The 16,214-nt window shown below is 39.2% G+C and overlaps 2 protein-coding genes across 5 annotated transcripts in view; one reads left to right on the top strand and one right to left on the bottom strand.

Annotated features, from left to right (window-relative positions):
• Nucleotides 1-1,015: 1,015 nt before the first annotated feature.
• Nucleotides 1,016-3,942, bottom strand: LOC146405654 (uncharacterized). The gene is made up of 3 exons (XM_085011722.1): nt 3,926-3,942; nt 3,680-3,845; nt 1,016-3,076 (listed from the first exon to the last, which is right to left on the bottom strand). Exons 1-3 carry the CDS (start codon nt 3,940-3,942, stop codon nt 2,372-2,374), a joined length of 888 nt encoding a protein of 295 aa, XP_084867848.1. The 3' UTR covers nt 1,016-2,371.
• CHD1 (chromodomain helicase DNA binding protein 1) overlaps nt 2,074-16,214 on the top strand; it is an 82,315-nt gene continuing 68,174 nt past the window's right edge. For all 4 annotated transcript variants that reach the window (XR_014838417.1, XR_014838418.1, XM_021085400.2 and 1 more), the window contains exons 1-2: nt 2,074-2,505; nt 4,590-4,789. Coding sequence is in view for 2 of the 4 variants with exons in the window: in XM_021085400.2 (XP_020941059.1) it covers nt 4,737-4,789 (53 nt within the window). In the remaining 2 variants the exon portion in view is untranslated. The remainder of the gene's footprint in view (nt 2,506-4,589; nt 4,790-16,214) is intronic.

Raw genomic sequence — 16,214 nt, 5'->3', positions numbered from 1 at the left:
CTCCATAGTCTCAAGTCATTCTAAAGTTCTGTGGAGTCATAAAGTATATTATAATCTTATCAGAAATATAAATCTCCAAGGCCCAACATTTTATTGCAAACTTTGCAAGATTTTTTTCTTTTTTTTTTTGCCAAGAAAAGGTCTCGATTGTATGCAGATATCACATCTAAATGACAACTCAGTAGTTTAAAAACACCTGACAGGTGCTTTCAGAAAACATAAAACAGATTAACCCCATACAGTAATCCTTTTTGGTACACAAAGATAAAATGTAGTAGAGTTATAATTGAAGACTTTATTACCTGAGTCACACTTCCGATTAAAAAATTTTTGTCTGCCATGTTTTTTTGTGACTTTTATTTTTTTACTTACCACTCTAGTAATCCAAGAAAAAAAAAATCAGTCCAAGGAACAGGAAGTTCCTATTATTAAGAGATGTTATCATATTTTTAAAGCACAATATTAGAAGTTAGCACTTAAGTTCCTATTTACAGGGACTCCAGAGATGAGAGATTTCTATGATCTTATTATCCTTCACAACCCAACATTATGGTTATTTAAATAACTAGAAAAAAAGGGGGAGGGAGAAGCTGAGTACAGATTTTTGCAAACTATGGTGATGTTTCATTTTGTTTCACTGCTCCCTGACAACAAATATTTTCTCTCTTTTTTTTTTTTTTTTTTGAGTAAACTACCGTGTACCTGTTTCTTTCCCTACTCCCCAAGTGTGGTATACCCTTCCACATAACGAATACATATTTTGGGTTATGTTTGGAGATTTTTTTTTTCTTTTGAAGGCTTTGAACCAAAATGCCTAAACAGACAGTAGGCTAAAACATGAATATTTCTCATAGGTGAAAATAATTATTTGGGGAATGCTGATAAGCATTCGAACTCATCTGACTTGGAAGGTGGACCTTTACATCAGATCAAGTAACTGAAAAATGGGATTAGAAAGTTTCAAAAATTATTAACTGGGGACGACTCAAGACTGATCTGAGGACGAGAAAAATAATGAAGTGTAAAGGAATTTTTATTTTGAAAAAAGTTTTCAAAAGAGCGAAGCAGGACACCACCGTGAAAGATGTGTTTCCTTCCACAGATATAAAAAGGTTGTTAACTAAGACCCGCAGCTACAGTTATGAAAGAAACCGTCAACTATATTGCAGTACGTTAAACTGAGACAGTTATTAACGTCCTTCGTGTTGCACTTTTGTTGCGATTAGGCACGCACTCTCCACCCCGCCCTCCAGGCGGGAACCTAGAAAGGTTGTAAAAGTTTTTTTTTTTTTACTGAACCGGGCGTGCGCTATCCAGAAACGAATCAAAAAGCGTCACAGCGTGTCAACAACCCGGTCTGTATTTTCTCTCCGCCTCCTCAGGTATCCGGCTCTTACCGGACTTCAGGTCTCCGAGGGAGGCTTTGTCTAAAGTCGCCTAAGCGTAGGAAGCGGCGGGAGGTGACCACAGTTGCCCAACAGTTGGGTTCCCCGGCTGCCTGGTGTGACGCATCAGCCCCCCTCCCAGACAAGCGTTCAGACCCGGCGGGGGGCCCATAGGAGCCGCAGGCCAAGGCCAGGGCAACTAGACCCCACGCACGACCCCACCCTTGCGGCTTATCCAGCACAGCCCTTCCGCAGCTCCCCGAACCCCATTATAGTCTTCAAAATTTCCCCACCCCCGTTTCCCTAGTTCCTTCTCAGCCTCTCGGTCGCGACGTCCTTACGCAACCGTCCCGAGTGACAGGAGCGTCCATACCCGCATGGAGCGAGCTTGCAGCTCCCGCTTCCTGGACATTCAACTTGGGCCACTAAGGTAGGGAGCTGGAGCAAGGATCACCGACCCACCGCCGTAACCAGAGTCCGACAGCCTCTGCGCGGCCTGCGTGCGCGTTCCACCAGTGCCCCCACCACTCGCCACCCCACCAATCACTTTATTCCTACGCCCCACGACTCCAAAACGTAGCCCCACCCACCCACCGCGCGCCAGCTGGTGGAGTTCGGCGTGCGCGCGCCCGCTCGTCCGCCTCGCGTCCAGTGGGGAAGGGGAGTGAGCAGAGCTTACGTCGCGCGGGAGGCGGAGACGTCGGCGACCTCGGTGGCGGCGGCGGCGGAGGCGGCTACGACGGAGACGGTTGCGCTCGCTCTCTCGGCGTCATGGCGGCTGCCGGGAGCCGATAAGCGGCGGGAGCGAGAGCGCGCGCGTGGCCGCGGCGACGACGACGGCTTGTTAGTTCTCGCTTTTGCTGCCCTCGCCGTTGGTGCTTCAATAATGAATTGATTATTGGATCCGCTCCACAGGGGATCACGCGTTGGAGCCGCGGGCCGGGGCTTCCCCTTCCCCTCCGCGTCTTTCCCCTCCCCCTTTCCCCTCACGGACTCCTGCTTACCCCGAAACGCCCGGAGCCCGAGGACTCACTCCGCGACAGAGACCGCGGGCCCGGGCGCGGGGGAGGCCGCCGATCCAGTCGGCTCCCTCCGCCCCGCGAAGCCTGAACGCCTGCCGGTAAGAAAGGGGGCGGCGGGCGGGTCAGGATGTGGCGAGAAGGACGGGAGCTGGCCAGGCGGAGGGCGGGGGCGGCGCGGTGCCCGGGCGGTGGCTCAGGGGCCGAACGCCGGTCATAGGCCGGGGCAGTCTGCGAGGGCCGTCGGCGGCAGACGAGCTCGGCGCGCAGGGGGCGTGTGAGGGGTGAGCGCAGGCCAGCGCGGCGGAGCGCATCCTCTCCCCGGATAGCCGTGGAGCTGGCGGTCGAGCCCGGGCCTCCTCCGCGTAAGGCCGGTCGGGCCGCGAGGGGAGAGCTGCGAGACGCTAGCAGTGCGCTTGGCCGGTGCGTGGGTCTCTTCAGCGACCCAGGCTCCCAACACGTGGGGAACGGCGGGGAGGGGGAGGGGGCAGCGGCCCGGGCGAGCCCGGGAGGGCGCGGAGTGGATCTTTGGGAAGTTTGAGGCGGGAAGGGAGACTCTTGAGACCGGAATGGAGGCCCTGGGAGGGATTGGGGGGGCGGGGTGCGTCCGGGTGGGAGGCTGATTGGAGCGAAGCTGCGATGGACGGATGAGGGAGGAGGAAGGTTTCCAATCTACTTTCGAGTACAGCTTTGAAAACTTAGCAGGAGCAAAACAACTTAAAAAGACGGGGCAAAGAAGAGGCGGATTAAAGAGGTTTAACGATTTAGGGAAGAGTCATTGTTAAGACGCCTGAAAGGCCGGAGGGAGCTGCGGGCTCTTCGAGCTTCAGAATTTACGGTGTTAAGAAGGGTCTCAGAAAGAGGACTTAACTCTGAGAAGGAAGATGATGAGGAAAAAGGAAGTTACAAAGTACAGAGAAAGCCATTTTGAGGGGCGAAAGGAAGGTGAAAAGGAAAAAACTAAAAGGAGTGAACTTTCTCAATGGAGAAAGACTTTCGGAAAGGAGGCAATTTGTTAGAGTACCTAGATTTTCAAGATTTAATTATTTAATAGTAAAGTTCTTTTGACTAGTTTGAATTAATATGTAACATCAGGAATAAATGTTGCGTGAAGTAATTTTTGGATAATAGTTCTTGCAGAGTCCAGTGAACTGTAGTCCCTGGAGAATTAAAATCCCAATCTAGATGCAGAGTTTGCTATGATTGAATTGGCAGCAGCCCATTTCCCCCCTTCTTTGTAGAATGGAAATAATCGTAGGAGTAAATTCTCTTTGCCGAGGTCGAAGACAGCTCTGCTTTCAGTCGTCTGTCTCGGTACTTTCTGGCTGGGGAAGGATCTGACGTCTCCTTCCCCCGCTTCTTCCTCTCCCTCCCCTGCCAGAGATCTCCTTTGTTTATTCGTGGATGGCTTGTAGGTGACTCTCCAGTGTTGTGCTGAAATCTTGAAACGTGGAAATGTATCTTGGTCCAATGAATTCTGCCCCAAACCTCTTACTTTAAAAACCAGAGTGTATACGTTACCTCCCCTCCCCCGCCATTGGAATCTCTGCCCTTCCAAACTGGATATTTATTATTTATATCTTAAAATTTCCCTATCGGTTTACCTGAAAAGAACGCATTTGTTTTGACCTGTACTTTTTTTTGGCTAAGATTATATTTATGATAAACGTGTACTCTCCTTTTTTCGTGTGAGCACTTTCAAAACTTTCCCTTTAGTATATGAAGTTCTTGGTGATAGGAATTAATGTTTGAGCAAAGGTAATCCCCCCCTTCATTTGCTTGACCAAGTGTAAGACTCCATGTTCTATTTTTGGAATATATGTATATGTTATAGAAAACTACTTTGCATTAGTTATTTGTCTATTATGTATGGTATATACACACTCACTTGCAATTAGTCTGAAAGTTTTATCACTCCAAATATTTTAATTTTTCTGTCAAAAATAAGCAATGGTGAATAAGCTGAATTCTAGTAAGTACTAAAGAATGTATTAGTAGAATACTAGGTATTTTGAGAAAAAGACTCCTATCCCTTTCTTGGCACCTCTAATATAATTGGCGAGGGTAGAGTTGTACAAGTTCTCTATAGACTTTTTATCTCTACAGGAAATTTTCTTATGTTCTTTATATATATATATACATATATATATATATATATATATATATATATATTTTTTTTTTTTAGGTGAGTCAGAAAGGGTCCCAGGAAACCTGTGAATGTTGAAGAAAATTCGTCTGTGAATTTGTGGTATTCAAACAGGAGTCAGTATTTATATTCATCTTTTAAACTGGGAAGATTTATATTTTATTTTAAACCTTCTTGATATTTACAATGAATGGACACAGTGATGAAGAAAGTGTTAGAAACAGTAGTGGAGAATCAAGGTAAGAACTTTACTATCAAGCATTTATTATGAAAAGAATTGAAAAGTTATGTGACTCTTTAGTTCTGTAGGTGGTAAAGTTTTCAGATTCAGAATCACTCTTAGCGCTCCAAACAGTAAAAAGTTTCTAATATATGAAGCTTTGTTGAAAATACAGATTTTAATTATTTTTTGCATTGAAAGACACAAAGAAAAATTTAAATATAGAAGATTTGGGTTACTTGAATCTCTTTGAAGGTTTATATTATTTGGGTTAATTGAAGTTGGAGAAAGAGAAGACATTTAAATTGATTTGGGGAGTTCCCGTCGTGGCGCAGTGGTTAACGAATCCGACTAGGAACCATGAGGTTGCGGGTTCGGTCCCTGCCCTTGCTCAGTGGGTTAACGATCCGGCGTTGCCGTGAGCTGTGGTGTAGGTTGCAGAGGCGGCTCAGATCCCGCGTTGCTGTGGCTCTGGCATAGGCCGGTGGCTACAGCTCTGATTCAACCCCTAGCCTGGGAACCTCCATATGCCGCGGGAGCGGCCCAAGAAATAGCAACAACAACAACAACAAAAAGACAAAAGACAAAAAAAATAAATAAATTGATTTGACTGTTACTCTCTTTTTCAAATAAAAGCAATAAGAACTTCTTCACTCAATTTTTTCTGGTGTTTTGTCTTCTGTACTAGTGCTGTCCAATATAATAGTAGCCACATGTGACTCTTTAAATTTAAATTAATTAAAATGACAAAATATTAAAAATTCAATACTTAGCCACATTAGACACGTTTCAGGTACCATATAGTCACATAATGGCTGGGGGCTACCACTATGGATAGCACAGAATAGAACTGCAAATGGTTCTTTTGGACACTGCTATCTAGACATTTGTTAAAGTATTGCTGCAAACCCCCCCCCAATTTCAATTTTCTTTTTCTTTTTTTTTTTTTTTCCTAGAAGTTCCCAGGGTAGGGGTCCAGTCAGAGCTATAGCTGCTGGCCTACTCCAAAGCCACAGCAACTCGCAATATGAGCCGAGTTTGTGACCTACACCACAGCTCACAGCAACACAGGATCCTTAACCCACTGAGCAAGGCCAAGGATTAAACCCACATCCTCATGGATACTAGGCAGGTTCTTCTGAGCCACAATAGGAACTCCCACCTTTTCTTTTTAAATTTGGGTTTTAATTATATATGAATGAATTAAGAGCTCTTATTGGGCCATGTCTTTGCAAGAAGATATGATTTATGGGAATAAGCTATATTAAGCTATTTTAATGTGTAAGAAACCTCTTCAAATACAGAGACTTTTAATATTCTTCTGTGGCCCCCAAATTTTAAGTTACAGGGCACATTCATAATGCAATCCGTATGCATCATAGAGATCAAGTACTTATAGAGATCAATAATATGGATGTTCGAGTCAGACTGCCCGATTATTTATTCAGTTGTATTTTTTATTAACTATGAATCAGGGCAAATTATTTAATCTCTGAGGCTTTGATTTTTGTAATTTTAAAATTGGGGGTTATGCTCTTTTTTAAAATACTATTTTCACTTGAGGACAAAGTGAGATGCTAATGTTGAAGTCTTAAGATAGACCCTAATATAATGAGCACTCTATATTATTATAATTAGGGTCACGTTTTATGTAACATAGAATACTGTATAACTGAAACATTAATTACAGGGAGGGAGAAATGTGAAGGACAAGGGACAGGAAAGTTTTGGCAGATAAAGAGGACTTCAGAAAAAAATGTATAGAAGATGAAGCACTGGTACATGTATTTGACCTGAGGCTTTGGATTATCTGGTTATGCTAGGTATAATTTAGATTGTCAGTTTAAAAGGCAGACTATTTGGACAACAAGAACATCATAGAGGAAAAGTGGGCAACGGGGGCAGTTATAGAAAGCAGAATGATGTAATTGAACAAGTATTGGTCTAGGACCTGGAAAAAACCTGACTTGATCCTGTCCCTGCATTAACTAGTTCTCTGAATGATTTCTGAACTTTAAAATAAGGAGAGTTGAATTACTTTTGAGTGTTATCCTACTACGTAACTTTAAAAGTATACTAAGATTTCAGAGAACAGAGTTGTGAGGCTACATTAGAAGACTTTTGAATCTCAGCTTTAATTCAAATTTCCACAGGTATATTGACTATAGAAAGCAAAGAGGAAAGTCACATTGTCCATATTCTCTTAATCACTAGTGAGCAATGATAGGTAGAAATATCTAGAGGGAAACCAGGAACCTAACTACCCACAAAATAGGAAATAAGAGTCTTGAAAGTAAATCTTCTAGTTGAGTTTGTAAGAGAGATCACTTTCTGTTAATATTTGGATCCCTTATATGTTTTAATTATGTATTTTACTGCTATATGTAAAGCAAAGGTAGATATAGATTAAAAAACAAGCTCTGTGAAATCAGATTTAGAGTAATCTTTTGTAATACATACTCATTTTAAATAACTTCAAGGTATATTCTCAATTATTCTGAGTCATTATTCCTACCACATAGGTTTTTGTACTTCTGAGAAGTGTATATAGCTGTCAAGTTATCTAGTTCTTCCAGCTGCCTTGGTGTTTATCAGAAGGAGGGAAACCTACTTCTGATTCCCTTTCATTTTCTTCCGTAGTGCTGTTACGCTGTCCTTTTCCTTTGCTCTACTGTTGTTACCAGGCCTCAGTCCCTCCCCCCAACCAAAAGCTTTCATTACAAGGCAGTACAGAGAAGGGAGGTTGTGCCTAGTTAAATGAGGAGATGAACTTTATAGATTCAAGGATTTTCTTGAAGAAACCAGTTACTATAACTAAAAATATTAAATAGACTGATGGGAGGAGAAATATGGTTTGCTTTTAAAATTGATACATGGATATATTTTAAGTAGTTTTTAAAGTAAAACTTGATTGTTATTGGATAGAAGTTTTCAGTGTGTTTTTGCTTCGAATTTTCTTTTTTTCCTTTGTGGAAATTTATGAAATTAAGTAGAATTAAGCAGCAGTTATTTGGCATTTTTTTAGTTGGCGTAATTAGCTTTCTACTCAAAATTTATTTTGGTTCTTGTCATCTGAAAACCTTTCTATAACCATTGCCAGAAAGGAAGAAGAATACACAGGAGAATGTGTCTTTGGCTATGCTATAACTCGCAATTTTGAAACTTATTTACTAAGAAATGTGGGTCACGATGCACCTGCACATCAGTTTCAACTCAGCATAAGGTTTATTATATAACTGAAGCTTTCTAAAAATACTATTGGAAGATTTTAGAGCATCAATTCCCAGCTATATGGATTTGTGTTGTTATTTGTGTTGAAGTTTTTCAAATGCCGATTAGATATTTTTAATTTTAAAGTTACCATAAGTGATGGTTTGCTCCAGAAGTATATTTATTGTAAAGACCAGAAAAGCATGGTTACATGTTTCTAATTTTTGGATGATTGATAAATGCTTAATTCTCAGAAGAATTTCTCTACTTGCCTGTAGATTAAATTTTTAATAATGTAAATTTGTCCAAGTAAATTTGGGAATTCATTTTAACCACTTCAGTTAGTCTGTATATTATGCTCTTGAAAAATTCTTATAAAGTGAAAGAAATTGTTGGTGATATGTTATAATGGTCTTAACTATATAGAATTGATCTAGAACTGGCAGTTGAGCTTTGTTGACCTGATTCTAAAAATATTCTTTCCTTGCTATATATTATAACTTTTTATAGTGTTAACAGTGCTTAACTTAATATACTTACATGTGTTTTTTATATATGTATAATTTTATATTTACTTAGAGAAAGTCTGCTACAATTAAATTTCCTTGGCTTATTGAAAATGTTTTGTTTTATGCTTCACAAATCTTTGGATGTCAACTTTTAAAATATTTCAGGTAGGTGGTGTGTAGGAAATAATGATAATGGAAATATTCCAAATGAAAATCACATTTTTAGAAATTCAGTCTCTAAAAGACTTTTTAAAGGTTTTGAGAAAAAGATAATCTAAATGACCTGTTAAATTTAAGGAACACCAAGTCAAATTTAATTTGAATGCAGGTCCACATATTTCACCATGTATGTTAGTGTTCTGTTAAAGACTACTATGGTATACCATTTTGAAAACATTATTGTTATATAGACACATGCCAGAAAGATTTCTTGCCATCAAATTCAGTTTCTTTCAGTAAATGGCACAGTTTTTAAAGGCAATAACATTTAAAGTGATATTTGTACAGCTTGTTCTAAAGTTATCAGAGTTTTTTGTTTTGTTTGGGTTTTTTTTGTTTATTTGTTTTTTGCACTTTTTAGGGCCACACCTGAGGCATGTGGAAGTTCCCAGGGTAGAGGTTCAATCGGAGCTGCAGCTGCCAGCCCATGCCATGGCCACAGCAATGCAGGATCTGAGCTACGTCTGCGACCTACACCACAGATCATGGCAAGGATCCACCAAGCAAGGCCAGGGATTGAACCCACATCCTCGTAGATGCTAGTCAGGTTTATTATCACTGAGCCGTGACGGCCACAGCATTGTTTGCTTTTTTGAGTCAATTTATTAAGTTTCAGAAGTTGTGCTAAGAAGCATTTTAAGGAAGATAGGAAAATGTGAAATCACAAAGCCAGAATGGCTAGAAATCAGTTGAGTTAAGGAAACTGGTCTTTAAAATTTCCCATGATGTCATTAATTGCAGGAAAACATGACTCTTGTACATCTCATTTTTGTGTTAATCCCTATTTCTTGATTCGGTATGTACTTTTTTCATCTTTTCCTGCTAGTTTTTTCTCATATATCTTGTATATGCTACTGAATCTAAGATCATTCCTTATGCTTTGAAAACTCAATAAACTGTTGGGGAGTTCCCATTGTGGCTCAGTGGTAACAAACCTAACCAGTATCCATGAGGATGCTGGTTTGATCCCTGGTCTCACTCACTGGGTTAAGGATCCAGCGTTGCCATGAGCTGTGGTGTAGGTCGCAGATGCGGCTTGGATCCCGAGTTGCTGTGGCTGGTGTAGACCGGCAGCTGTAGCTCTCATTCTGCCCCTAGCCTGGGAACCTCCATATGCTGTAGGTTCAGCCCTAAAAAGCAACCCCCCCCCCACCAAAAAAAAACCCTGTTAATCAGGAGCTTTAGTAATAGGTATCTCTATCTCTCTCCCAACAATTCACTGAATTAAAATTTTCATGAAACTTCTTAGGGTTGTGGTTAATTTAGATGACTGTCTTATATTTAGACTAGTTTTTAACTGTTAAACATAATTGTATGTCATTTGCTTTTCAGACATGTTATTTTTATCTTCATAAACATGAGATAATGTGGGCAGGGTAAATATTGTGTAGTTGCCCCTTTTTTATACTATTTAAGTCATTGCTTATTTAAGATCTTGATGATTTGTGGGTTATATCTGGTATTGTTTAAAAATGAATATTTGTGGGTGTTCCTGCTGTGGCTCAGCAATAACAAACCTGACTAGTATCCATGAGGATGTAGGTTTGATTCCTGATGTTGCTCTGTGGGTTAAGGATCCGGCATTGCTGTGAGCTGTGGTGTAGATCACAGACAAGGCTTGGATCCCACGTGGCTGTGGCTGTGGCCATGGCTGGCAGCTACACCTCTGATTCAACCCCTAGCCTGGGACCTTAAGATATACCTCTGGTGCAGCCTAAAAAGACAAAAAGAGAGAGAGAGAAAAGTTCCAGTTCCAGTTGTGGTCCTTGGGCCAGCAGCATTGACATCTCCCAGGAGCTCCTTCATAATGTTCAACCTTGGGCCCCACTCCAGACCTACTGAATCAGAATCTTCTTTTTAACAACATTCCCAAGTGATTTCTATTGACATATATACATATGAAGCTGTTTGCGTGGGGTCATTCACTTTGCCATTTTTTTGTTATTATACTTGCTTTTTATTTTCTGTGAACCCCCAGGGAACAGCACCATAGGCCATGCCAGCAAGAGGCTGGGTACATTTCATTTCTTTAGAGACAATATTGATGGAAACCAATTTTGAGATCTTTTTCTGAGCCACCATGTACATGGTGCGTTATATGAATTTATCATAGCTCATCCTTACTCATGTGATGTATGCAGCACTCCTCTATGATTCCCACTCTTCAGAAGGGGAGACCAGATTTCTAGTCATTTTAAATGTCTTAAAAAAAAGAAAGAACTCCAAAATATTGACTAAATTCCAGACTTGGCTTGGATTTTGTTAGTTTTTCTTTTTAATGTCCTCTCTGTTCCAGGATTCAGTCCAGGTACCATGTTACATGTAGTTAACTCTCTCCACTGTTCTGATCTGTGAGAGTTTCTACGTCTTTCCTTAATTTCCTTAGCAGTCTTTTTTTTTTTTTTTTTTTTTTTTTTGTCTTTTGTTTTTATAGGGCTGCCTTCATGGCATATGGAGGTTCCCAGGCTAGGGGTCTAATCAGAGCTTTTGCTGCCAGCCTACACCACAGCCATGGCAACGCTAGACCCAAGCCGAGTATGCAACATACACCAGAGCTCATGGCAATGCTGGATCCTTTAACCGACTGAGTGAGGCCAGGAATTGAACCCCCAACCTCATGGTTCCTAGTCGGATTTGTTTGAGCTGCGCCACGACAGGAACTCCAGCAGTCTTGAACTACTGGCCAGGTATCCTGTACAATGTCCCTCAATTTGGATTTGTATGATTTTTTTTTTTTTTGCTTTTTAAGTCTGCACTCTCAGTATATGGAGGTTCCCAGGCTAGGGGTCCAGTCGGAGCTACAGCTGCTGGCCTCGCCATGGCCACAGCAACGCAGGATCCGAGCCATGTGTGCAAACTACGCCATAGCTCACGGCAGTGACAGATCCTTAACCCACTGGAGAGGCCAGGGATTGAACCTGCAATCTCATGGTTCCTAGTCGGATTTGTTTCTGCTGCGCCACGATGGGAACTCCAGATTTGTATGATTTTTTTGTTAGAATAAACTAGGGTTATTGGTTACCAGTTTTTGGAAAGAATATCAGAGATGAAGTGCTCTACTGATCACATCATATGGGGAGTATAATATCCATTTGATGTTACTGATGATGTTGACTTTTATTACTTGGCCAGGATAGTATTTGCCAGGTTTTTCCACTGTAAAGTTAGTGTTTTTCCTTCCTATACTGTATACTTTGGAAGGAAATCACTATGTCTAGCCCACTCTCAAGGGACGTGGTGAGTAGTGGGGTGGGAATTAAGTTCTATCTCCTGCTGGGAGGGACTATCTACATAGTATTAAATGGAATTCTTCTGTAAAGAAATAATTTCTCCTTCATTAATTCAGTCATTCACAAATACCTATGTGTATTTTTATACTTTGAGTTATAATCCAGTAAGTTAATTTTGTTGCTCAGATTGCTTTAGCCTTGCCCTTTGGGAACTTTATCCAGTTGGCTTCTGTATTCTTACACATTTCCGTTCTTTTGCCCTAGAATCAACCATTTCTCCAAAGAGCCCTTATTCCTTGTATTAAGAAAAGGGTATTAAGAAACCAAGATTTGAGTGCAGGGTTGCAACTCAGGTGTCACTACTTCTAGGCCGTCTCAGTGGACAGAGCAAACAGAGCTAGGTTATATCTATATGTGTTTATATGTACTAAACCATATGTATCTATAGTTGTTTCTATATTTGTGTGCATATTAAGGTAAACATGAGTTAGTACTGTTGTCTTTACCTCTAATGCTATACTACAGGATTCGTCCTAACTTTACTTTCTTGCTCCTCTGTAACTTCCTTCTCTAATAGAGAGGAGCCTGACTCTCACCATCTACCATCCACCATGCATGCACTTGAACCTCAGTATATAAGTAAAGTAGTCTCAAAAATTTTATACTGTACTCCCAAAAGAAATAAATTTACCAACTTAAATACAGTGTTTATGTACAATGTACAGTCCTTTTGTATTTAACTTTACAGTTTCTAGTCAAGACACTATTTTTCTTTTTTGTTCTTTTTAAAAAATTTTGTTGGAGTACAGTTGACTTAGAAAGTTGTGTTAGTTTCAGGTATACAGTAAAGTAAATCAGTTTTACATATATATATATATATATATATATATATATATCCATTCCTTTTCAGATTCTTCCCAACTAAGTTAATACACAGTATTAAGTAGATTTCCCCATACAGTAGGTCCTTGTTACTTACCTATTTTATGTATAGTAGTATGTATATGTTAATCCCAACCTCCTAATTTATCTCCCCCACCCCTAACCCCACTCCCAGCACACATTTCCCCTTTGGTGACCATAAGTTTGATTTTGAAATCTTTGAGTCTTTTTCTATTTTCTAAGTTCTTTTGTATCCTTTTTCTTTTTTTTTTAAATTAGATTCCGTATATTAGTGATCTTACGATATTTGTCTTTCTCTGGTCAGACCTACTTCCTTTAGTATGATAATTTCTAGGTCCATCTGTGTTGCTGTAAATAGCATTGGTTTGTTCTTTTTTTTGTGGCTGAGTAATATTCCATTGTATATTTGTACCACATCTTTATCCATTCTTCTGTTGATGGACATTTAGGTTGTTTGCATGTCTCGGCTATTAAGACACTGTTTTTCAAAGTTACTCAAGTTAGCTTTCTTTTCTCTTACCCCTTTCGGGGTGACTATGTCATATTTGTAATAAAGTTAGATTTATTTGTTGGAGTTTGCATTCCATCCTGGGATCCTCAGTCATATGGGTAGATATTTTAAGCTTGAATATATTACATATATTCTCTGATACGGTTTTATGGGTTTTGACAAATTCATAGAATCATTTATCCTTCACCCCAGTACTGTACAAGATGATTCTTTCACCCTAAATTTCCCCTGTTTCTTAGATCTCCTGAATCAAAATTTTCGTTTTAACAAGATTCCCAAGGAGACATGTAGGCATATTCAGTTTATATGCATGTATATGAAGCTATTCACGTGGAATCATTCACTATCTTTCCCTGTTTTGAAATTATAAGTTAAGTTGAAAAAAGATGATTTTTATAATGGGATAGCCAAGTTTAAATGTATAATCAGGTAAGCGTATATACTCAAATTCATGGGTTTGCATACAGTGAGGGGAAAGAAAATGGAGTTGGGCAGATTACTGGAGTGAAGTAATGGCCTATATGGGAAGTTTCATGGAGCTCTTAAACCTTTGTAATCTTAACACTGATGAGAAATAATGTGATTTGGAAAGAAAAGAACAAATGGTTTATTCAGAAAGATGATGGAGAGAAAGATTTTTACAGAGATTATATAGTCCCCCAGTAAAGAAGTGCAAGTTCCCTATTACAAAGAATGTGTTGGACATCTTAGCTTTGTAGTTTTTTACGCTGAGGTTTATTTAGTGTAATACTGACGGTTTTGTATGGTTTAGTCCCAGGTGGAGGAAAGAGGAAAAAAAAAAAAAAGGAAACATAGCTTAATAAACATTACATGTATTAGATTCCCATGGGGGGGTGTGTATTACCCATGTGAATGAACTGGTCAGAACTCTTACTAATTTCAGAGGGAGACTGTACAAATCTCTTGTACCAGCGTGATGACTGAGCTAATTGTTGTTTATAATTAGGAGTATATTATCTATCACTGTGATATGAAATGACTGCTTAGAAGTCAATTTTAAATAAATGTTAAACTGAATTAGCAAGTTTCTTTGGTGTGGATATCTCAGTTACTGAGATTAAAATACAAACACATGCAAAGTCCTGGCTAAATACTACTGGCTTCTGGGATCTACTGTCTATGGAGCTAAAGCATAAGGCAGAAAAATAGTGGGGAGCTCTTTTCTTAATGAAAACCATTCCCATTAGCTATGTCACATCTCTCCTGTTACTGCTTCTGCTTATTTTTTTGTTTAAACAATTTTTGAGGGTGTGGCATGTGGTGGTTTGGTGTGGGATCTCAGTTCCCAGGCTACGGATTGAACCCAGGCCAGAGTGGGGAAAGCACCAAGTCTTAACCACTGGACCACCAGGGAACTCTATTCTGTTACTCGTTGTAGAAATATAATTCTTTGTCTTAAAAAAACTTAGATGATTGAGCAACTACAGTGTGGTGGATATTATTAGACGCTAAAATTTTAAGATTCTTCTCTAAAGCTTATAAGCAAGAAAAAAATACTAATGGGTAAAAAAACCATTATTTTGCCTATTAGTTATAATTATAAATTATAAATTAGAGGTTCTTTTATAAACTATATAAAATTAGTTATAATTACAAATTTTTTTTCATTATAACGAATTTTATATACCTTCTGAAACTACTTTTTAGTGACCTTCAAATGTAAGTATGCATAGTCCTTATTTCTCATCTATTTCCTGAATGCTTACTAGAGAAACTTCTGAGTTTACTGTCTTTACCTCAGATTCAACATGACTAAACCCAGCCATCTGAAATTAGTTATGCTGAATGTTTCCTTTCTTAGCATTGGTTTTTGACAGTTTTATTCTCATTTATTCAAAGACTTTAAGGTGAGAAAATAATACTGTACTTTAAGAGTTTATTTTATGATAGACTCTTGTGTTGGATTGGTAATTTAGAATGCTAAAAGGTATTTTTGCTGTTTAGTTCCTAACAGTGGTACTGTCTAGTTTTTAGAATCAGGCAAGTGGATACTTTCCAGATTTTCTCAAATTTTTGATAGCTATTTTATAGCTTGCAGTAAAAGATAAGGTGCATAACATTTTAATACAATGTAATTTTATAAAATTTAAAGGTGATCTTAGCTGTCATCTAGCTGAACCTTTCTTATTTTCTAAGTGAGTTTTTATTGCATAAGTCATGGTCCAAAAAGTTTGAAAGCCAGTGCCTTTGGCCACTAATTCGTTGTTTTTATTGTAATTTCTCAGTACTTCCTTATTTCCACTTTGTTTCTCTAGACCTGTTGAATTGGATAGTGGTCTATAAAAATAACTGAAGGCCCAAACCTAATGAATTCCAGGATGTAGTTATACATGCATAAGCATAATTATAACATTGTGAAGAAATTATCAGTAACACGAGGAAAGTGTTGTGAATGAATGGGCTGGAAAGATAGGATATTTTTGAGTAATTTTAGAGTGAGAAGTTTTATCATTTGCTTCAGAAATGAAGTGTTTTCTAGATGGAAAAGTGTGGGGAATACACCAGTACCCAGCTCTGAAATCACTTTCTCTGTAAGCTTTGTTCCTAATTTCATTTGTCCCACTTCTAGTTCCTCAATCAGGAATCAGCCCATCCTTACATCTTTGATTCTCATGTAAGTTTTACTTTTCCTGTGGCATTTTGTCTCTGCTAGAAACTGTTGCTCAATACTTGTTAGTTGAGCAGATGAGCAAATGAATTCAAATAATGTGTATGCAAAACTTATTTCAAAAATGCTTGTTGCAGAAATATTATATAGTGTATCGATTAGAGAACCAATTAAGGTGCTGTATCTTCTAGAATCCTCAAAATACAAGGTCTTAAAATAGTTACTTCTTTTTC

The sequence above is a fragment of the Sus scrofa genome, chromosome 2, assembly GCF_054392235.1.
Source record: "Sus scrofa isolate SSC_HxYL_T2T_F1_AM1 chromosome 2, Sscrofa_HxYL_maternal_Yorkshire_Landrace_v2.0, whole genome shotgun sequence".
Lineage (NCBI taxonomy): Eukaryota > Metazoa > Chordata > Mammalia > Artiodactyla > Suidae > Sus > Sus scrofa.
The sequence above is the reverse complement of the archived record's forward strand: the minus strand, read 5'-3'. Positions and strand labels throughout refer to the sequence as shown.

Excerpts from the sequence above, each read along its gene's own strand:
- LOC146405654 (XM_085011722.1), bottom strand. Across the intron at positions 3,077-3,679 it reads CAGAGCTGTCTTCGACCTCG|ATTGGAAACCTTCCTCCTCC; the intron begins GCAAAGAGAATT and ends ACTCGAAAGTAG.